This window comes from Onychostoma macrolepis, chromosome 25 (genome assembly GCF_012432095.1).
Source record: "Onychostoma macrolepis isolate SWU-2019 chromosome 25, ASM1243209v1, whole genome shotgun sequence".
In the NCBI taxonomy this organism is placed as follows: domain Eukaryota; kingdom Metazoa; phylum Chordata; class Actinopteri; order Cypriniformes; family Cyprinidae; genus Onychostoma; species Onychostoma macrolepis.
Window position 1 is genome coordinate 19,237,997 of NC_081179.1, and position 24,824 is coordinate 19,262,820.

The 24,824-nt window shown below is 34.3% G+C and overlaps 2 protein-coding genes across 8 annotated transcripts in view; one reads left to right on the plus strand and one right to left on the minus strand.

The window, feature by feature from the left end:
* kcnj11 (potassium inwardly rectifying channel subfamily J member 11) overlaps positions 1 to 1,575 on the plus strand; it is a 3,070-nt gene extending 1,495 nt beyond the window's left edge. The window contains exon 1 of the mRNA XM_058767607.1: positions 1 to 1,575. This exon is cut by the window's left edge and continues 1,495 nt beyond it. The gene's annotated coding sequence lies outside the window, so the exon portion shown is untranslated.
* A 5,847-nt stretch (positions 1,576 to 7,422) lies between these two features.
* The window catches only part of mob2a (MOB kinase activator 2a), a 45,191-nt gene continuing 27,789 nt past the window's right edge, over positions 7,423 to 24,824 (minus strand). For 5 of the 7 annotated variants that reach the window (XM_058767042.1, XM_058767043.1, XM_058767041.1 and 2 more), the window contains 4 exons: positions 15,906 to 16,069; positions 14,141 to 14,234; positions 10,073 to 10,197; positions 7,424 to 8,866 (listed from right to left, as the gene is read on the minus strand). In XM_058767042.1, coding sequence (XP_058623025.1) covers positions 8,595 to 8,866; positions 10,073 to 10,197; positions 14,141 to 14,234; positions 15,906 to 16,069 — 655 coding nt within the window. In that variant the 3' untranslated portion in view covers positions 7,424 to 8,594. Of the gene's footprint in view, positions 8,867 to 10,072; positions 10,198 to 14,140; positions 14,235 to 15,905; positions 16,070 to 22,300; positions 22,488 to 24,824 lie in introns of those variants that run through there. The other 2 variants (XM_058767040.1, XM_058767046.1) reach the window with 2 other exon arrangements.

Genomic DNA, 24,824 nt, shown 5'->3' on the forward strand with positions numbered 1-24,824 from the left:
CTTTAACACATACACACACACACACACACTCTCTGGTTTCCATTTTTTGTGGGGACATCCTATAGGTGTAATTGTTTTTCTACTGTACAAACCGTATTTTCTATTGCCCTACACCAACCCTACCCCTTACAGGAACCTTTGTGCTATTTCAGATTTTCAATACACTCCATTATGTGTGATTCATAAGCTTGTTTTGTCATGGGGACCAAAAAAATGTCCCCACAAGGTCAACATTTACTGGTATTGCTATACCATAACGTGATAAATACCAGGTACACACACACACACACACACATATATATATATATATATATATATATATATATAGCCAAAAGTATTTGACTACTTTAGTAATTTCCATGAGTACAAATGTGACCCTGGAACACAAAACCAATCATAAGGGTCAATTGTGAAACTGAGATTTATACACCATCTGAAAGCTGAATAAATAAGCTTTTTATTGATGTATGGGTTGTTATGATAGAAAAATATTTGGCAGAGATACAACTATTAGAAAATCTGGAATCTGAGGGTGCAAAAAATCTAAATATTGAGAAAATCGCCTTTAAAGTTGTCCAAATGAAGTTATTAGCAATGCATATTACTAATCAAAAATAAAGTTTTGATATATTTACGGTAAGAAATTTACAAAATATCTTCATGGAACATGATCTTTACTTTAATATACTAATGATTTTTGGCATAAAAGAAGTACCGATAATTTTGACCCATATAATGTATTGTTGGCTATTGCTACAAATATATCTGTGCTACTTATGACTGGATTTGTGGTCCAGGGTCACAAATCTTAATGTTTAAGCATTAACATAAACTACATTTTTTGTGTGTATGGACAAGATTTTGGCTCAAGGTCTGCATTTAAAGTCACATCAGAGGTTTCTGCAGACCAGTCAAGTTCTTCCACACTGACTGAATCAATCATTTCTTTTTGAACCTTGCCTTATACACAGAGACATTGTCATGTTAGAATAGAAAAGGGTCCTGTCCAAACTGTTGTTATAAAATTAGAAGCACACAATTCCCTAGAAAACATTAAGATTTATACTCACGGAAATTACTAAAGTCAAACCTGTTCATTAGAAGGGTGTGCTTGTGTATATATAGCACACACACACACACACACACACACACAGCGGTGGCCAAAAGTATTATATCACATTTGCTCAATGGGGTTGAGGTCCAAACTAAGCCAGTCCATCATTTTCAATGTTCAGATTTCTTCCGTCGCAGGTAGTTCTGGCAATAGTTTTATGGGAAATATAATGTCCAATTCAACAAAAACAACTTAAACCTCTTAAATATGTTAAGTGTTTTAATAATTTTGACCACCACTGTATATAATTGTAATATATTACATTTATTATATACACACACAGCTAATATTTAATTTGTAATTGTAATTTAAATGTAATGTTAGTTTTTAAAATATTTGTATATTTGATATTTTTATATATGCTGCTTATTAATTAATTGTAATAATTCATAATTATTATACTAAAATATATTTTAGTGTAATATTTAACATTTTAATCATTTTTTAAATATAAATTTAATATAAGGTCTATCTAAAGTATTATTACAATTAAATATCAAATATATTAAAATTAACATTAAATTAAAAAATCATTATTTTTAAATTTAATGTTAATTATAGGCTATCTATTTTTATATAGGTTTCTCTCTAAATATTCATTAATGAATTCATAATGAGCTATTATTCATAATAATTATCACATTTAATTTTAAAAAATATTTTAATTGTATTTTTAATCTGAGATGTCTTTACCAATTAATGGACATATCAAGTTTTGTTTAATTAAGTCTCAGGAGGTTAATGCTGAAATACCACATTTGTATTTACAGGAAAACATTAAAGCAATATTATATATTAATATGATATATTTTAGTGAGAATATTCAGTTCTAAGAAATACGGATGCACTGTTGGAAATACGTGTTTTCTTTATAGGCTATAAAGCTCTCTTGTTGAGAGATATGCACGTTTAAATGAAGCTCTCAGGGTGTTGAATGACTTGCACGTGTTTTGAGGAAGTGCATGACGTTTCATAAAATCCCTGTTTTATGCCTGCCTTGTTATATAAATAAACCAGCCTGTTTATCTGTATGGTGCTCCTGTTTAACACTTACACAGTACATTTAAAGAAGTTGCTGTCAAACATGTCCGATTCTCCTACAGTGGGGCTTACAGCTAAAGGTTTACCTTATGGATATTAATTAGGTGACTCTGATTTACCAGAATATAATTATCCTGATGTTGCTTGGCAACCGTCCTGACCTGCCCAGTGACCTTAATCAATATACACGAGCCTTTTAAAATTCGGGTTTATGCGTAACAGCGTTTTAATTGAGAAACATTGCCATCTTGTGGTCATATCAAGTAGTATTAGAGGTTGTGAAGTTGACCTATATATTACACATACATATTAAAAGCTAGCGTTAGCATGATTCAGCATGATTGTCTCTGAGTTTTATTCAGTCTAATTACACTGATTCGTGAGTTTTAGATAATTATCTTACCTGTCTTTTTTTTTTTTTTTTTTTTTTTTATTATGCAAGTAAAGAATGTGACAATGTTTACATGTACCAAATACATAATATACCAAACATATAACATATAAGACAAAGAGAAGAAAAAAAAAAAAGACACTGAGTTTAGAAGGTGACAATATTTGCATGTGCCAAAATGTAGAACCACTTGGACAAACAAACATACTGATGGCCAACATTACGAGTCCGTTCTGATTAACTCCTGTATTTGCATTCATATGTCTGTGAGCATGTATGTGTGTGTGTGTGTGTGTGTGTGTGTGCCTGCGTGTGTCATTGTATCTAGGGTTGGGGATGGAAGCAATACAACTGAGATAGCATCATAATAGATTGATAACAGATATAAGTAGAGTAATAAAAAAATAAATAAAAATAAATAAATATATAAATAGAAATAAATAAAGAATAATAATAATAATAGAGACAACAAATGTTATTAGCAACAATAATAACTATAATAATGTTAATCATAATGATAATAATAATAATAAAAATAATGATTTCATCAAAATTGGGGAGGGGTGGAGTACAACGTACCCCGTCTCCCCAAACATCAGCCATCAGCCGTCTATTTATTTATTTATTTTCTAATTAATTATGTTTTTAATGTGTGGATGTGTATATGTCTCAGCTAGTTTGAGATGCATTAAAAAAGTGAGACGTGTAGTGCAGGCCAGGTCAGGGACCCGGCCCACCCACACGGCCCACTTATCCTGTATGTTGTTGTTTTTTTCTTCTCTTTTTAATCATGTATATGACTCAGCTAGTTTGAGATGCATTAAAAAAGTGAGACGAATGGTGCAGCCTAGGCCAGAGACCCAGCCCACCCACACGGCACACTTACCCTGTATATGTGTGTATTTATTTATTTATTTATTATTATTTTTTTTTATTTTTTTTTTTTTCCTTTTCTCTTTTCTTCCTCCTCCTCATTTTCCTTTCACCTCCTTATATATATATATATATATACACACACACACACACACACACATACAGTGAGGAAAATAAGTATTTGAACACCCTGCTATTTTGCAAGTTCTCCCACTTAGAAATCATGGAGGGGTCTGAAATTGTCATCGTAGGTGCATGTCCACTGTGAGAGACATAATCTAAAAAAAAAAAATCCAGAAATCACAATGTATGATTTTTTAACTATTTATTTGTATGATACAGCTGCAAATAAGTATTTGAACACCTGTCTATCAGCTAGAATTCTGACCCTCAAAGACCTGTTAGTCTGCCTTTAAAATGTCCACCTCCACTCCATTTATTATCCTAAATTAGATGCACCTGTTTGAGGTCGTTAGCTGCATAAAGACACCTGTCCACCCCATACAATCAGTAAGAATCCAACTACTAACATGGCCAAGACCAAAGAGCTGTCCAAAGACACTAGAGACAAAATTGTACACCTCCACAAGGCTGGAAAGGGCTACGGGAAATTGCCAAGCAGCTTGGTGAAAAAGGTCCACTGTTGGAGCAATCATTAGAAAATGGAAGAAGCTAAACATGACTGTCAATCTCCTCGGACTGGGGCTCCATGCAAGATCTCACCTCGTGGGGTCTCAATGATCCTAAGAAAGGTGAGAAATCAGCCCAGAACTACACGGGAGGAGCTGGTCAATGACCTGAAAAGAGCTGGGACCACCGCTTCCAAGGTTACTGTTGGTAATACACTAAGACATCATGGTTTGAAATCATGCATGGCACGGAAGGTTCCCCTGCTTAAACCAGCACATGTCCAGCCCGACTTAAGTTTGCCAATGACCATTTGGATGATCCAGAGGAGTCATGGGAGAAAGTCATGTGGTCAGATGAGACCAAAATAGAACTTTTGGTCATAATTCCACTAAACGTGTTTGGAGGAAGAAGAATGATGAGTACCATCCCAAGAACACCATCCCTACTGTGAAGCATGGGGTGGTAGCATCATGCTTTGGGGTGTTTTTCTGCACATGGGACAGGGCGACTGCACTGTATTAAGGAGAGGATGACCGGGGCCATGTATTGCGAGATTTTGGGGAACAACCTCCTTCCCTCAGTTAGAGCATTGAAGATGGGTCGAGGCTGGGTCTTCCAACATGACAATGACCAAGCACACAGCCAGGATAACCAAGGAGTGGCTCTGTAAGAAGCATATCAAGGTTCTGGCGTGGCCTAGCCAGTCTCCAGACCTAAACCCAATGGAGAATCTTTGGAGGAGCTCAAACTCCGTGTTTCTCAGCGACAGGCCAGAAACCTGACTGATCTAGAGAAGATCTGTGTGGAGGAGGCCAAAATCCCTCCTGCAGTGTGTGCAAACCTGGTGAAAACTACAGGAAACGCTTTGACCTCTGTAATTGCAAACAAAGGCTACTGTACCAAATATTAACATTGATTTTCTCAGGTGTTCAAATACTTATTTGCAGCTGTATCATAAAATAAATGGTTAAAAATCATACATTGTGATTTCTGGATTTTTTTTTAGATTATGTCTCTCACAGTGGACATGCACCTACGATGACAATTTCAGACCCCTCCATGATTTCTAAGTGGGAGAACTTGCAAAATAGCAGGGTGTTCAAATACTTATTTTCCTCACTGTACATACATATATACATACACATATATATATATATACATATACACATACATGCATACATACATACACACATACACACACATATAGACAGGTTCATAACAGGTGTGAATGTTTTTCAGCTGATATGTCGTGCATTAAAAAAAGTGTGGTATGCAAGTCAGAACCAGCCAGGGCAAGTGGCAGTGGAAGCGATCGCTCAGGGAGACGGCGGGGAGTCACAAGCCCCACCCTACATCCACCCACCCATATTACACCTCCACCACACCAGATACAGACCTGGATGTCACAGCCTACTGGGGACCAGAGGCCAAACTAAACAGATGATGAAGAAGAAGAGGAGAAAGAAAGAGAGAGAACGAGGGAAGAGAGAGAAAAAAAGCATATATATATATATATATATATATATACTAGTGCTGGGTAACGATTAATCACGATTAATCGCATCCAAAATAAAAGTTTTTGTTTATATAATATATCTGTGTGTACTGTGTATATTTATTATGTGTATATAAAGACACACACATACAGTATATATTTTGAAAAGATTTACATGTATTTACATGTATATATTTATTAATATAATTTATATGATATATAAATATATTTAATGTATAATCATAACACATTTTTCTTAAATATATACATACATGGTGTGTATTCATATATACATAATAAATACACACAATACACACACATATATTATGTACACAAAAACTTTTATTTTGGATGCGATTAATCGTGATTAATCGTTGCCCAGCACTAATATATACACATACATACATAAATACATATATACATACACACATACACATACACACACACACACACACACACACATATACATACATACACATTCAATATAAAACCTATTAAAAAATATACCATATACATGCACGTAGATTAACCTTTTCTTAAACCCTTTCTCAGTGTTTTCTCATTGATGTTGTCCTCCACCCCTTCCCAAAACTCAAAGAATAATATTCTATAATTATCTTACCTGTCTAACACAAAAGGAAGCAACTTGGGCATCACCATTTAGGATTTTTTTCCCCTCACCACTACTTTTCACCTTGTTATTGCCATACCAATGTTTATTCTCGTCTTCAAAGCTGATTTTTCGGCAGTACAGGTACAAACAGATTTTTCTCGTTGTGTCCGCTGGTAAAGCAGTATATAACAAGTTTGTTCCGTTGTCTAATTTCAGTACACTACACTCTCAGAAATAAAGGTACAAAAGCTGTCACTGGGGTGGTACCTTTTCAAAAGGTACACTTTTGTACCAATTAAGTTCAAATATGTACACTTTAAATACTAGTATGCATCTTTAAGGTACCAAAATTGACCTTTTAGGTACAAACATGTACCTTTTGAAAAGGTACAGCCCCAGTGACAGCTTTTGTACCTTTATTTCTGAGAGTGTATGCTAATAGTGTGTCTATAAAAGGCGGCAGCCAATGAGTGCGAGGATTCTCTATGACGCTGGAGAAACGCGCGGTTTATGTCAATTCAACATGGCGAAACATACACTGGGCGACCCGCACCATACAGAATTATGACACTTTTTTTTTATAGAAAACTATTTTGAATAATTACAGTTGTCATCTCCATTTGAGTGTACATTATTCTATGGAAGCTGTGTCTGTCATTGAATAAAAAAAAAACTATGGGTAATAATTCTTAAATTATCTTGCAATTTTAATTTTTTTTTTCTGAGAATTGCTAAGTATAATCTTGTAATTCTGAGAAAAAAGTTAGAATTCTGAGACACTCAAAATTCTACAAATTCACAATTGCGAGAACCCACCCCCCACCCACAAACAACTGTGAGAGAAAAACTCACAAATGTTTTATTCCGAGGCAGGAAAAAAAAAAAAAAAAAAACAATTGCAAGCTATAAACTCAGAATCCTGAGAAAAATAGTGAGAATTGCAAGAAAACAAATAAAAATTCTAAGTTTGTATCCGGTAATTCTGACGATTTTCCCCCTCAGAATCATAATAAAGTCTGAATAGTGAGATAATAAGTACCTTTTTAATTTTTTATATCGAAGTAGAAACAGGCTTCCATACCATTCAAATGGCTCTCCTCAAAAACAAAACGTATTTCTTTTTTAATGTGTAAAACATTTCAAATTATCACCAAACTACTGAACGCACCTTTAAGTAGGCTACGTAATTTCCAAGTCTGAACAAACAAGTTTCAAAGGATGGATGTTGCAAAGGACCATCTTTCCTGTTTCAGTAATGAAATAAACACAACACACCGAAGTAATGTGGCATTTCTTGTTTTTATTTGATTATATTTCGCAGAGCTTAAAATATTAAGTGGCTTTTAACTTAGATAATTAAAATACATAAAAAGAAAGCATTAACTGTCGAACTCTGCAAATATATATAAAAAAGTAAAAATAAATAAAATAAGAAGGAGAGACGCTCTCTCGCTAAAGGCAATTACTGTGATTTTAATTAGCCTATATATATATATATATATATATATATATATATATATATATATATATATATATATATATATATATATATATATATATATAGTTTCAATCTATTTCTTGGGAAACAAAAACGTATTGTGCATTTTCTACACACGAGGGCTGCCACAATATTCATGACCTCTGATAACTTAAAAGAAAAAAGTGAAATAAAAAATAAAGGTTGTGACGCTGGAGGATGTGCTCATCAATGCAACACAGCAAGTCAACTGCCATGCAACAATCATTAGTCCGCGTCTGCAGCGTCTCTCTGAGCGAGCAGACATGCAGATATCGCTAATATCCTTGTCGGAAACCTACAAAGCAAGTCCAGACTTTCTCTAAAGCATCGTTCAAACCATCAAACCCTTTATACATCATCGTAAAAGGCTAATAAGTACATTGGAAATGATTTAAAAACACAAAAGACATGGATAATGATGGCTAGAATATGAAAAAAGAGAGATTTTGCACTAGTCTGTTACAGTTTTATGTGAAATAAGGCGGCAGAGATCATAAACAGTCAGTCGGTGCGTGACGTGACTCCCTCCACAAGGGGGAGCCAGAGGTCAATGATACATTTCTAAACATTGTTGCATAAAAACAGACAATACCTTAGCTATAATTCTAAGGCACTGGTGAGAGCCGAGCTGAAACACCATTCCCTAAAAGAAAACGAAAACCTCAGAGAGCGCATGCGCAAAAAACGATAATAAAAATGCAAAGTAAAATATAAATTGTTCCTGTATAAATGAGAATGGAGACAGATTGTTTTGTCCTGTAGGAAACATTCACACCAATCTGTGCTGGTACGAGAATTGCAGACCGCCAGCCCTCAGCCCCATCTTTTGATCAGTTCTCATAAGAAATAGTGACGGAGGGGCCCGTCCGAGAAGGCCTCGCACGTTTCGTCGTCATCCTCGAGTTCGCGGCTCGAGGCTCATCTCTCGGTCACGTGGTTGTGTGTGTGGGGCGGCAGGGGGGCGCACAGCACCTCCGACAGGTCGTCCATGATGCAGGTCTCCTTGGGGTCGATCAGGTTGAATTCCCTGACGAAGACGATGAAATGTGCGTACAGTGTGTTCAAGTGTCCCTGCAGCTCCAGAGCCACCGTCTCTTTAAAGTGAGACCAGTAGATGTGAGCCAACACGTGAAACAGATACCGGCAGACCTTCTTCACCAGAGACTCGAACGAGTTGGGAAAGTCTTTGCCTGAAAACAAATCCAGACATCAGTTACCATTTAATAATAATAATAATAATACATTTTTACATTTACATTTATTGTTTCATTGTTAAATAAGTAAAAATATATACATTTTAATTTAATTATTAGTAAAACAACGTGCTATAATTACCTCCAAAAAACTTTGTTTTATTTAGTAATGGTTTACTAACAGTTAATAATAAAAGGTATTTATAATGATCACAGCTATTTTCACAGGCCTTTTTCAAACACCACAACAAATGTGGAAATTAAAACTAAAAGTAGTAATTTATCATTTGTGCTATTTGTTTTCAATTTCATTGCATTTATCGCTTAAAAATTTAAATAAATATTAAAAGTATATGTTGTTAAAATAACAGGTTTAAGTAAAACAAATCAGTAATGTTATTTACTGCTTATAATTAATTTAAATGTTAATTGACGTTATTTAAATATCAATAACCTGCTAGGATTACAAAAATGCTGATTTATTATTATTACTTGCGTTAATTTATAATGATTTTTTTTATTAAAATAAAAATTGAAATATGTTCAATGCTTGATTTACTTTTAATTACAACAATAAAATGACAATCATTTGTGCCACTGTTTATTTAGTATATATTTTTTATATTTGAATTTTTAAAATATTTTTATTATAGTCTTAGTTTAGTCATTTTGTTGTGTTTTTGTCATTTTTATTATTTTTTTATATGTCTATATAGTATTAATCTTTTAGCTTATTTAATTTTATTTATTTTACTATGTAAACTTTAAACAAGAAAGGAAAATGTTGCCTTGGCAACTAGGTAAAACAAAAGTTTAAGTTTTGTTTATATTTTATTTTATTATTTCAGTAAATATATTAATATTTTACGTCAAGTAATTTGTTTTTATGGTTTGAGTTTTTGTTGACAAAATAACCCTGGTCTGTACATTAATTAAACCATATTATTTATTTTGTTACTTCACTGTCATTTACAAGATTTAAATTAAATGTAAAACAAATAGGAAGAAGTGATCAATATTTTTTTCTAAAATGAATTTTAATAAATTTCCTTTCTAGTTAAAGAGAAATTCCATTCACAAAACTCATTCTCCTCAATGAACACTAGAAGGCGCCACTGATCTAATGAATTTTACTTCAAACTTACAAATCTCAACTCTTGTATTCCTCTATTATGACTGCTAGAGGGCAGTGATCATACACACCATATTTTGTGGGAAAGATTTCTTCGTCCGTCACTAATTTCTGCACAAAAGTCATGACGAGGTCGATATACTGAGGCGCAGTGCACTTCGTCTTCTTCCCCCTCTCGTCATACCAGTAGTATATCCTGTAAAAAATACAGTGAAAATTACTAACTTGAGCACTTCAGGACAAAGTGAACAATTTACAGTTTAAAAGTGTACTAAATATACAGCTCCTATCAGCATTTTAAGGAGGACTGCTCATGGTGACAGTGAGTTTGGGAGGGTAGCGTGGGTTTGAGGGGCTGTAGACATTACAAAGCTCTAGGAATGCAGACTGAATGCATAACTGAAAGCAAACCAATGCTGATCACTCAACGGACGAGCAGCTCAAACAGCAGCTGAACGTTGAACTGAAATAACCGTCATGGTAAACTAAAGCACAGTTAGCACATAAACACAGATGCTACACGTCTCTGAATGGACAGGTGAGTAAATGTCGGGCTGAATGCCGAGTCTCAATGTTCTCAAATATCTTCAAATGACACGGTTGAGTTACAGATTTCAGAGCGGATTCCAAGTCCAAACGGTGGCAGATTCATTTACAATCACAAAAGCGCAAGTACTGAATCTACCTGCATAAGACTCTTCAACAAAACATGAAATATTAAGATTAAAATCTTAACATGGTCATGCACTTTCATGAAAATACTTTGGAGTGTGTTTTATCAGAATATGTGCAAAAGGAACAAGTTAGGGGGAATTAGAGTGATTCAATAAGAAATGTTTTTGTTTTTTTTGACAATTGTGGTATTTTTGACACTTTTTCAAATTCACTTGTATATATTTTTATTTAATTTGATTTTTTTTTGGTTTCACAAACATTTAATTTATTTTACAAACATCTGGTTTAAAAGTATGGAAGCCCGTTTCCGCCACTGAATAAAAAATTAATAAGGTAATTGCGATTCTGACTTTTTTTCTCGCAATTGCGAGTTTATATCTCGCAATTCTGACTTTTTTTTTCTCAGAACTGTGAGATATAAACTCGCAATTGCGAATTATAAAGTCAGAATTGTGAAATATAAACTCGCAATTCTGAGAACATATCAGCCCCCCCCCCCTCAAAACTGGACTTTAACTCGCAATTAAGTTATCTTGAAATTGTGAAATAAGTAATAAGAAAATAAATCGTAATTCTGACTTTATAACTCGCAATTGTGAGTTTATATCTTACAATTCTGTGAAAAAAAAGTCAGAATTGTTAGATAAAAAGTCGCAATAACATTTTTTTATTGTTTATTTAGTGGCGGAAACGGGCTTCCAAATAAAAGATACTGCAGAAATATCAAAATTAAAAACATTTTAAAAAATAAATAAAATGGCATATTTTACATTTTAAAAATGTTACAATTTTCACAGTATGCTCACAAGTGATGTTTACCTTATGTTTTTCCACTTTATTTTTCATTATAAATGTTTAACTTTTTTTTCCCCATCACAAATCATCAGTCTCACATTTCATCAGTGTTTTTATTAAAACTGTTTTCTTACTCGTAAAAATCTACACATCAATATTTGGCCCATGGTGTCAATGACGATATAATGATATCATAATGTGTCAAAAAATGTTATATTTACAAAACAAGTGAATATTTGTCTTTTAATTTGTATTTATTTATTAATTTATTCAGTTATTAAATGTTTTCAAAGTTTGAAATAGAAAGTCTATAAAAACAACAAAGCAAACTTATTTAATATTTATTTTTGGCATTTATTTATTTTTTAATTATGATGGGACAGATCAGAGCTGACAGGAAGCAAAGTGGGAGAGAGTTGGGGGATGGGATCGGGAAAGGTTCTCGAGTCGGGATTCAAACTCAGGATGCTCGTAGCGCAACAGCGCTGTATGTCAGTGCGCTATCCACAAGGCTATCGGCACTGACATAAATGCAACTTTAATAAAAATCAACCCATGGGAAATGGAAGTGTTTGTAGTTCAATAAACACCCACTACAAACACATAAGCATACTAATAAAATACCTCAACATATTGAGCACATAAATAACTCAATAACATGGACATCAGGTCTATTTGCGCATCGCCGTCCCTCCCTTTACTTTTCATCAGTGATTGATTTCTCAATGGTCAGAGCGGCAGTGACGGTAAATACGGCTTGTGTTTTGACGAGCGCACCCATCCTTGCCCTGCGAGGAATGCCTGAGGTGAGCGTGTAATTGTTGGTGTTTTGTGTGTTGGTAATTTACGTCCTTTAACGTTTGTCAAGAATAGTCATGTATCTGGTTCTACAGGGTCAGTCTTTAGAGATTCACACCCAGGCGTCACTCCGGCCAAACAGGGCAAACGAGTCAAGCAGCGATTTTTAAACACGGTTGGCTGTGGGAATGTAGAGATGGAGGCATGTTTTTTTGTTTGACTAGTATAAGGGTGATTCTACAATTACAGGCATTTTTTCAGTGCTTGAAATTTGAAAATGAAACTTCTTCCGATTGTTTCATTTTTAATAGTAAAACCTTTATGATCAACCTTCAAGTGGATTTTGTTGTAATGTTTGAGGGTGGATTATTTAATATTATTATTATTAATTATTTATTTTTGAGAAAATGTTCAATAAGTTAGTTAAATTATGTGAAAATATACTCAAATACTGAGCGTTTTGCTAATAAAGCTGCTCTCGCATCATTAAAAAAATAAAAAATAAAATAAAATCAATGACATTCCTTACTATGCTGTGCTTATTTCCATCACAATCAAGTTTAAACAATTTTATAGAAAGTCAGTTTTCTAAAAAGCTTTGTATGATGATAATGACAGCTGTTTTGGGAACAGCAGATTGTTATAAATTATTGCAAATTCTTCAAATGAACAAAACAACTGAAATAATAATTAAAATAATAATTATTAACATTACTCTTGAAAATGATACATTAAATAAATGCATAAATATATATTGTATATTTGTATACATTTAATTATATGTTAATATTTTGTATTTTATTTATATTTATTTTTATTTATATATTAGTTATTTTTAATAAAATGTTTAGTAATATATTTATTTGTTTTACATTTATATTTATTTGTATTTGTTTATATATGTATTTGTTTTTATGTGTATTTATTTATAATAGTAATAATATTTATAATAATACTATTATTATTTACAATTGTATTTATGCATTATAAATTATTATTATTAATAATAGTAGTAATAAAATAATTTATAATGCATAAATACAATTGTAAATAATAATAGTATTATTATAAATATTATTACTATTATAAATAAATACACATAAAACAAATACATATATAAACAAATACAAATAAATATAAATGTAAAACAAATAAATATATTACTAAACATTTTATTAAAATAACTAATATATAAATAAAAATAAATATAAATATAAATAATAAATATAATTAATACTATTATTGTTGTTGTTGTTGTTGTTGTTAGGTAAAGATACAAAGTTTTCTGAATTTTTGGAATATATTATTTCGAAAATTTAAATGCACTCTTAAACAGTACTCTTAAAAATTAGTAAAAAATAATTAGTGCTATCACTGAGCTGGTTCGAGACTAAAGCTGTAAGGTAAATGTTGCCTAATCTAATTGTATAACCGATCTCTTTCATCCTAAGTTTGGGCCCCTGATCGTCCCAAACAGCCTGTGAGAACATGTAACTATAGGCCTTTAAGGTCATTTAATTGGTTCCACCTCCAAGAAACTTACAAAATCGCTGATTCTGAGAATAGTTCCCTTGTATTCTCTCATTCAAAACACATCTGAAAGCCAAACAACCACTGGCTTCAGTAAAATGTGTATCAGCTTTCATACCAGTCATGCATTAACCCCAATCAGACCCACAAACCCAGATTCTCACAAAGACAGTGTGCTGATCTGGAATCTGGTTTTAAAATGGAAAAACACTGTAAATGAGAGAAATATTTGATCCAGAAGCACTTCTTGTAAAAGGAGGGTTCTGGTTCTCACCCCAGGACATGTCTGGAGGAAGAAAGAGCTAGAAAGACAGACCGATGAAAGAGAAAGGAAAACTTACGTATTGCAAGCCGTCATGGCTTGACATGTGTCCCCAGTGCAAAACTCTGAGATTGTGCTATACTGCAGATTTATGAGATTGAAGAAGGTTGTTGCTGCAAATGACAAAAGAAAAGTTTTAAAAAGTGACATTCGAAAAGTTGAGAAGTTTTTCATTGATATTTCAGAATCACTGAAGCTGAAGACAATGGCTCTGTTCCAAAACCAAATAAGCGCCTTATGAAGGCAGCATTTCAAGACATCATAGTCACTCGTGGTGCAAAGTGTCCCTGCTGATAACACCAGCTAAAACCAGCCTATGCTGCTTGCCTGGTCTTAGCTGGTTTCAGCTGGACATCTGGTCTCCCAGCCTGATCAGTTGAAGAAGTATGCAAAACCCCTCTAAAACCAGCCTGCTAAATCATTTGACCAGAGATGGAAGGGCAATTAAAACCAATCAACCAGCCTAAGTTAGGTTTAACTGATTTTTTTCAGCAGGGTTGTTCAAAAATGTAGCAAATTAATTATAATGGCTTACTAAATACCATTTTTTTTCTGAAGCAGGAAATCCCAGAATTCACTGGGACAAGCTTTGTGGGAAAAAACCAAGACGGTGGACAAGGCGAGATAAATGTTGATTATAAAAAAAAAAAATCAAAAACATATTTCTTTCAATACCACAAATTATCAATAAATTACAGTTAAAATAATTATTTGTGACCCTGGACCACAAAACCAGTCATAAGGGTCAGCTTTTTAAAATTGAGATTTATACAACATCTGAAAGCTGAATAAATAAGCTTTCCATTGATGTATGGTTTTGTTAAGATATGACAATATTTGGCCGAGATACAACTATTTGAAAATCTGGAATCTGAGGGAGCAAAAAAAATATCAAAATATTGAGAAAATCGCCTTTAAAGTTGTCAAATGAAGTCCTTAGCAATGCATATTCCTATTCAAAAATTAAGTTTTGATATATTTACTGTAGGAAACTTTTATAATATCTTCATGGAACATGATCTTTACATTTATCCTAATGATTTTTGGCATAAAAAAAATAAAATAAAATAAAAAAAACGATAATTTTGACCCATACAATGCATTTTTGGCTATTGCTACAAATATACCTGTGCTACTTATGACTGGTTTTGTGTTCAGGGTCACATTTCACAATATTTTTTATGTGCTATTTTATTTCATTTAACTATCCTTAGCTTAGCAACATGCTAACATCAAACATGAAAGCTTTTGTTCACCAGGTGAAATTCAGGGGTTTGTTCAAATCATTAACCCTAAGGTTTAGCATTAGCAATTTTAATTAGCAAGCTGGATGAACACTAGTTAGCAAACACTTAGTAACAACTTATTTCTTTGAAACATTTTTTACAGGAAATAACTTTAGTTCATGATAAAACTTTGTTTTTATGATTTACCTTTTCCCAATTTTATTTAACTATCCTATCATTAGCTTAGCAACATGCTAACATCAAACTTGAAAGTATTATTTTGGAAGATTTTAGTCCAGTCACTTAGAAGTGTATACTTATGTGTAGGGGTTTGTTCAAATCACTAACCCTAAAGATGAGCATTAGATAGCAAGCAACACTATCCTTTTTAATAGAAAATAACATTTGTTTATTATAAAATTGTTTGCACATTTTAATTGTTTTCACATTTACGTCATGCTCTGCTTTATGCTTAAAACTTTTTTGCACTCACACACAAAAATGTTTTCTAAACTCCTGACTGACAGAAGGGGCTGTAATGTTTGCTTGGGAACTCACTGTTGCTGGCAAACCATTCGTTGAGGTCGATCTCTTTGGTGGGAAGCGACACCAAATCTTTCAGGTCGAAGTCCACGACCCGCACTTTTGTGTACTCTGGCTCCATGTAGTGCTTCTTCTCTTCAGTGGGTGCTTTCTTTCCATTGGGCTTCGTTTTGGATTTCCTGCAAGAGAAGAGGGACACGTTAAGAAGAGACGAAGTGTGTTTTTTCATTGCCATTATTCGTTTTCAAACATGTTTCCCAAACACAGTGTAACCATCAAGTAAAATATGTACATGTACAAACAAATAAATAAATAAATGAGTTTAAAATGTGTTTCAATGTAAATGTTTTTATTTCTTAAAATCATAACTGTCATAACTTTCTATTCAGTTTTGGGAGAGTTGCACCACATGACATTTTGAAGTGAACTAACTTTGCCTTATAAATAAAATAATAATAATACTAAAAATAATTAATTCAAATTTTAATCAGCATTACAACGGTATGCAAGGGTGCTATGATGTCATTTCCTGTTTTATGATTTTTCTTTCTGCATGTTGGTCGCACCACCTGACTTGACAGACAACATCAGTGAAGCTATTTTAATGATATTTTCCTCTAACAAATAATAATAAAATATTAGTTTAAGTTTAAATAAATAAATAAACATAAAAAATAAGCAGAAAAATTGTACCGCTTAGACATTTACTTTAATACCCCTAAAAATAAATAAAATAAAAATGTAATTTAATTTTAGAAATTAAAAACATACTCATCACAAAAGAGGTGTATTCAAGTCACTGTATGTGTGAACTGCATTTTTAATATTTTCTGAATAAATTAATAGATCCAGACAAAAAAAAAAAAAAATTGTAAGAGTTTTCAAATACAAAAAACTGTTCCTAGTCTCCATTTAGTTTAGTATTTATTTAGTATTTAATTTAGTATTTAGTTTCTAAACTAAATCTACATCTCTGCTTCACCCACATTTCTCGTCTGATTCAAACTCAGGTGTCAAAACAGACTTGTACTTCCAGTGCGAGTTTTTACATGTAAATGTCAGAATCACATTGCTGTGGCAGATCCCGCAGCTGGCTGGGACAAAGGTTACAGGGGCATTAAACAGTTAATAACAAGAGTACAGGCAAAGACAGGTTATAAAGAATTTACATCCTATCCTTGCACTCACTTCAACTCCTCTAGGGTTTATTATGTTTATGTGAACAAATATGGCACTTTTACAAATAACTTATCTTTACTGCTCGTTCATTTTAACTCTGTTCTTCCTTTTAGCTTTAAAACAGTGCTGTTTTTCATCACACAAAGAAACTCCCTAAATTTATAGCTCATCCACCAACATGATTTCCTGTTAAAGCGCCTCTGCACTGTAAACAGCTCATTCCCAACCTCAAGTTTCTGACCACCTTCACCAGTTCCTCTTTTCACACGCAACGGTCCATCATAGGACCAGGAAGAGGACTTATCTCAGAGACCAAAGTCCATAAACATTGTTTTCAAATTGAAGCCAAGACAAAGGAGCGGTTTGTGGGATTGTCTGGATTCTGGATTGCTTCCGAGCGGGAAAGATCTTATCATCCATATCGAGGTCTTAAATTGACTCGTGCCAAAGGTCTAAAAGGGTTAATCATGGAGCACGGTCCGATCAAACATCATTGGAGCGTGGGAAGTCTGGTAAGCTTCAACTTTATTTGGACGTCATTCCATTTAACTACTCAGTATTAGTGTTCCTTGTAAAACAGGAAAGAGACGGAGATAAATCAGCACGGAAATTCACACTATGAGGCAAGTTACTGCTTGGCTAATGTGGTCAAAGATAATAAAACATTTTAAATATGAAAGAAACAAAGAACAAAAAAATAGGATATTTCTCGATCCTCTTTCAACAATGACACTGTCCCTAAACAATGAGTCACCTCATTATTGAAATGGGCACAATAGGAGATATGAAACATTGCAGAACTCGTCTTGCACCTGCGTTTTGGACATAAAAAGACCTGAATGATAAGAACAGCACATGATGGATGATAATATGACATCCAATGAACGTACACTAAAAATGGACCCAAATTATATCTAGAAACCAGAATAACAAAGGCCTGGGTGGGATCTTTTGATTTGTGCCAATAAGCAAGCAACCAGAACAATTTCACCATTTTACTTTTTGGGGAATTGGTGGATAATTCATATGAATTTGTAATCTCATTTGCATGTTTTCGTACGATCTGCTTATATGTCCTACTGGTTAGGTTTAGAAGTGGACCCTCATGCAAGTCCTTATGAATCACATCGTATGCTTGTTTTTCTAAAAATCGCACATTTCTGTATGAATCACATTGTATACATTCGTAAGAAAACGACACCTTGTAAAATAGTTACGTTTCCTCTAAATCTTGTTTGCCTTTTATTATGATAGAACAGTATGTTGACAGGAGGTGAAGTGGGAGAGCGAGAGGGCTATGGGATCGGGAAAGGTCCTCGATGCAGGATTCAAACTCGGGAAGCCTGAAGCGCAACGGCGCAATATGACACAATCTCTAAATCTGGTTGAGCAGAACATGAAACATCTCGCTCATGAAATTATTCTTCAAACTGATCTGGGATATGCTTCCTTTTCCATATCTAAAATAAATACGAAGTTCTGTCATGAAACTCCAGATGGTGCAAGTTTTAACTCAATTTGATATAAATCACATCATTATTCACTTGGCGCAGCTGATTGGCTTCTTTTCACATCAGCAGCCAATGAGCTCGCTGCTCAACGTTCAAATACTTGAAGCTAGTGCTTGCTGTAGAAGTTGCAGCGCACTTCAGAAACCCTCCACCTTCCCCAGCTCCACCTGTATACATCTGCTATATATGGGGGTTATTTAATATATGTTATATGTCTAGAAGCAGTATCTCTTACATGCTCGCATCAGCAGGTCTGTAGATATACTGGCAGTAGCAAGTCTTGGTACTTGCTCTGCCACAGCAGCAGTGCAGCAGATCTGTTCTGCCAAGACCAAACACATCAACATCGCCATGTACATTAGAATGCTAAACTCTCCGAGAGTTGTCATGTCAGAAATGTTTTAAAAAAGAACTTGCACAACTGATCCAGGATCAGTATAAAGGATCGACATTGAAGGATCAACCATCAACCAAGTGAAAGTGATGCCAGCAAGCAAGCAGGCAGCTGTCAGGTCCAGCTGGTAGGAATATGAACTTGAAGCTTGAGCCAGCTGGAAGATCTGAACATCTCCCAGATCCTTTGATGGATCCGCGCAGCTGAGCTCAAACACTTTGCTTCCCACAAAACCCATCCCTCTGCTGAGTAATAAAGGACATATTTTAATGTCCAGAATTGTAAGATGATATAATTTCTTAAAAGTTACATACACTCTCTAAAGTTTTGGGAGTGACATCTAAATAAATGTAGGAGTGTCTTTCCTAAATTATATTCTACAAAATAAAGAATTCGCTTCTGAACACACAATGTTGACAGTCAACATTTCAGAAACATCTCAGTTTTTTTTTTTTTTTCGTATTTTACGCTTATTTTCAAATAAATCAAAGAACATACCTCAAAAGTGGAGTGATACCAGATTAAACTCAAATGTGAACACTTCCAAGGTGGAGCAAAGAACGGTAATCTGTAAAGCTATGTTGAGAAACGTGATTTTAATGTTTTATACACAAACACAGATGGGTTTCTATGTGGATAATACAGGTCTTTGGTCAAAACCTTGGCTTGATTTGAGAGTCTGGAAACTACAATACCTTTTATGGCAAAGATATCTGCAGGAAACTGCTATGAGTGGGCATGATGTGTGTGTGTGTGTGTGTGTGTGTGTGTGTGTGTGTGTGTGTAACAGGAGGTTCTGCTGGCAGCTAGAAAGTTTTTCTTTCTCCTAAAATAAACTAGCTAATGGCTTGAGAATTTGCCCTCCACCACATAATTCACAAAAACGGTGCTTCCTGGAAAATTACGAAACCCCGTGAAGGCTAAAATAAAACAATATGTGTTCAGATTTTTGGACGCACAAACTGTTTCTTCATGTAAAAAAAAAAAAAACTATATTGGGGTACTGACATAACATTGAGTTCTGGATCCTCAAATGCACTCCCATGCTTTGCTTTCCATTGTTTTTTGGTTTTATCAGAATCAAACAGAAGAATCCTGGACTTGATCTTGTGACTAAATTTAAAACATTAATACTACGCGTTTATCTTAAAGCATGTGAAATGTTCACTGGTTTTCTTCAAAGGTTTGGTTTGGATAAAGATCACAAGCTCTTATGGAACTTAAGCAATTAAACAATTGAATACACTGCCAGGTAAACACCTTGTCAAAAGTAATTATTAAACGCAGCATGCTGTTCAGAATCTCAAAGATGAACTATGTACGAGGCCTGACATTATGCAACACACTGTGCACATTGTCATCCAGCATCTGCAAGCTAAAACATCTAAACATCCCTAAATCACTTTGACTCATACAGAACAGGGCTGGAAACTTCAAAGCTGCCATATGGATACCAAAACTACAATCTGGAAATCAGTAAACAGCAGTAAAACAATCCAGTACCTACGGACTCTTTTTCTCTTTAGGGAGACATTACGTTATTCGGAAAAAATTAATAAATAAATAAAAAAATACGTAAAAGCACCAAAACAGTGCAATGTTTCTCCCAAAAATGCCATAGAGTTCATTCTCATCACATAAGGACAAGTGATGTTGAAAACCCATAAATAGCCATGATTGAATGACTGTCACATGACAAGACAACCTCCCCCCCAACCAAAACCAGAAACCAAAGTTTCTATTGGTCAAGATCAAAATTTGGAGTGCAAAAGCACCATCAATAAAGTTGGTTTACGGGTAGTGATAGACTGAAATATTGGCGGACATGATTAACTGGCCAAAAGTTAGAGATTATCAACATTGGTTGTTAACTAATTAATAAGTGACTCAAAACTGTGTAAAATAAGTGTTAATTACATTTCAGCAATTTTGTGTACATCTGTTATTACGTAAGCATTGCTATTATTTTGGCCATCAACCATCCTGCTCTCTATTAATATTAGCACCACAATTTATTCATTGTACAGTCAGGATGTCAATAAAATAAAAACTGAAACTGTTATAAATGCTCCATTATAAAAGATCCAAACAAACATGATGACCTTCAGCATTGATGCTAAAGTACTTGCTGGTCTTTGGCTGAGTGTGTCTAGCCAAGTTTGGACTTCCTAGTTCTCATGGGCATCAGGAGTGTGTGAAGAGCCATTGGGATGACAGTACTGTGTTAAACACAGCAAGAGCGCCATGGGGACGGTACAGCGAGAGGTCATCAGCATCACAATAAAGAGGTGGCTGAAGAGAGAGGTATTTGAAACCATCCCTCAAAAACACAAACTTTCCAAATGAATTTTACAGTTTTACCCCTTTCTATCTCATTCACAGTGATTTAATGCAGTTATATGCAAAAAATATTGAGTGCAACATTCATTTTTTAACACCATATAAGAAAAAAAAAAAAAAATGCAATACTTGATCACATTTACAGTATCACTGCTTCTTGTTTGAAGTCTCTTGAAATAATTAAGAGCCCTCCTGAATTAATTAGTATCTATTGTCTATGCAAATTTTTCTCTATTGTATTCCTAAGTAAATCGTTATAACATTCATCTTAGACAGACATGCAGTATTTTGCGGAAAAGTTTTCTATATCTATCTGTTTTCCTACTAATCACTCATTATTTAAATTTCCCGGGTGTAATAATAACCAGTGCAAGCGGTGCAAATTTAAATGAGAGGTGAATCATTACAAGCTTTTTATGTTTGCTTATGAATATGCATGAAACAGGCAATATCTCTCAACCAATCTGATAACTGCTAACTGAATGTAGGCTATTATTATTCGCGCACTAGAACAGCTCACGCGAATGATCAATTCCAATAACAAATGTTCAGCTTAATGTTTGATTTTATTAATTCAGAGCCTTAAATTAACCATTTTAGAAAAATCAAAAATTTTAATTTCAACCAAATAATTTGCCTATTTATTGTGACTTACAATTAAAAGTTATGAGTGGATGACGCGGCTTCTAACACTTCATATATTTTATTTATAATTATAGATTTAATAATATATTCTTATAAATATGTATTAAGTATAATTAGTCTTAAATGTAGCCTAATAATCTTTTGAGATCATTAGAAACTGCGTTAAAAATTACATTCTCCTGAATGCACTGGATATCTGCTCTCAAAATGTGTATAAATTATGCACACATATATTTATTAACGTAATATTGTTACTTTGTTTATTACATAGCCACTATTTAGGTATATGCAGCTGTTATAGACATGCAAATCTCCTTGATTTATAAAAACAACAACGTTACCTTAAAACTTTACCAACAGCCTGAAGAACCATCTTGCAACTTAATCCGCTTCTGGGAGTTTTCTGGGAGTGCATATCCGAAGTGCTAACAACGAAGATGGACTGAGAGTCCAAGGCGTTTTGAACTGACCGGTCTTTCCCTTTCCCTTCAGTGGATGCTTTCAAAGACTAGGTAGTAAGAGAATATAAAGTTCTTGCTCCAAAGTTCTCGTTCTAACAAACGGCCAGCCAATCAGAACAGTTGACGGGCGGGGCATAATATGTTAACACCAGAAGACAGCCAATCAGACGCGCGCATGGGTTGACATGCAGTTTGAAGTTCTGCTCTCTGTCTGTTGTCTCTCGGTCAGATTGTGTTTTATATTCCGGCCAATGTGGCGTGACCAGCTTCCGAATGAAGTTACTTCTTTTAAAGGTAACTGTAGAGGAAACATTTACCGTAATTACAAGACATTTATGAGGTAACATGACAATGCACAACTTGTTTTCTTCTTCTTTGTTTTGGTGGTTTAGAAAAACCTTGATAAAAGCGACAAAGTCTTACTACATCATTCAAAACAGCATATATTATATAAAGGATTCATCTCTCATCAATACAGCAGTATATTTTAAGAGCCATCTTATTGGAGACAAAAATGAACTCACATTATCCACAGAAATCTTTATTTCAGATTTATGATTTCAGATTTAAAGCCAAACATACAAAGGGCTCAGTTGAATTGTGCCTGAGGCCAAACTACAAGTAAATTCCTGGGAAAATAAAAGATAATACACGGAAAGAGCTAGGTGACTATGAAATGAAAAAAGCTTTTTACCTCATTAAAAGATATTTATATAACTTAGTTGTTGCAAAAGCTATTTCGTAACTGGAATCTTGTTTGTCTTTCAATTTGATCAAGAAGCCAGTGAATCATAAAACCACAAAGTTCTTGAAAAAGCAGCGTTAGTCTGACGTACTCTGACGACAGACAAGAAGTAAAATTACAGGTAAAAATAACATATTATCTCGTCAATCTTCACATATTACGCAAGTGACTCTTTTGGAAAAATACATGGGGGGCTGGATTTGCTTAGTGAAATGGTATCCGTCAGCTGAGGCCCAGCCAAAACCTCTGTCTGATCCCACACACTTCATGAGATGTTTACTCACCACCTGATTCACGACAACTGAAACAACATACCAGCCGCATCTGCCGTGTCTGATAACACAATTAAGTCACTGATTTACAGGGCGCGCTTCCTGTTCAGACTTTCAGTCTTAAGCATTAAGTCATGTTTTTATGTGTTCAACTACCAATTATAGAACAAAACGCATACTGTAAGACCAGACATCATGCTTAAGACAGTGACATCAGGCCAGTGTGAGTAACAGCTATTATAAAAGTCATTTAACTCATCCAAATAGAGAAGGCAAGGTTAATAAAATAAAATAAAGATAAAATAGTAAGTCCAGTAAAATAAATAAAATTTTGGTTGAATTTACAGTTTGTGCCAGTGTCCAAAACAACTGTTTTTCTCAAGCTTGATCATACGATTGGTCACATGGCTCGCTCGACTCGTTCGGGAAGAAAGTCAACGAACATTCCTCTTAGACAAAGCAAAAAGCAAAAAAAAAAAAAAAAACCCTCTCAGACACAGTACATTAGGCCCGGAGCTAAAGCATCCAGCAGATGAGTAATCCAGCCGTGCTGAAATGCCGAGGGCGACATGAGATGAACAAGATAGATAAGAACCTACCCACAATCCTGTTGCAATGGGAGAAAAGACGTTAAACTCTGCGAGCACCTTCCACTGTGATTACTAATACAATTTCAAGTAGCTGAAGTGTAGAGAAGTTGATCCTTCATTAATCAGTGTAGATGATCTGGTGCATTTAAAAATAATCATTCCAAGCATTATAAGAATCATGAGATAAACCTACACATGAAATCACTCCCACAAGCAATGCTTCTCCAAACATGGTCTATTTTTGTTCTGGTAAGAAGAACTACAAAAAAATCTGAATCTTAAAATAATTTCAAAAGAGTTTATTTTTGTTATTTTTTTGGTATGAACTGACCATTTAGCAAAGTCCATTAAATAATTTATTGCAACACCATGAGTTGTCTATCTACTCACACCCCCCCCCCCCCCCCGCTGTCCTGAAGAGATTTTGGATGATGGCCATTATTAACATGGTCCTGCATCCTATCGCGCATTCCTGCCGCGAAGCGACTGCATGCACCAACACGTTCTGCTCTCGGCTAAGAAAACACGTGGCGGGGAGCAGTGAAAGCAAGAGAGAGATGGATGGATGAGGAAGAAAACCTTTCAGGAAACAGATCTGTTTTTTACAGCAATCGTGTTATAAATCTCGCTTCAGAGATTCTGTTTCATTTTTGGCTGATATATGCGCAAATTCCGGGAATGTGTAAAATCAGATTATGAAACCGATTGTGCAAGTGTGACTTCATTATACCTCTTTACAACCGAAAATGATATATGAAGCTTTCCAGGTACTATAAAAACTGAAAATTGTCCAGCAA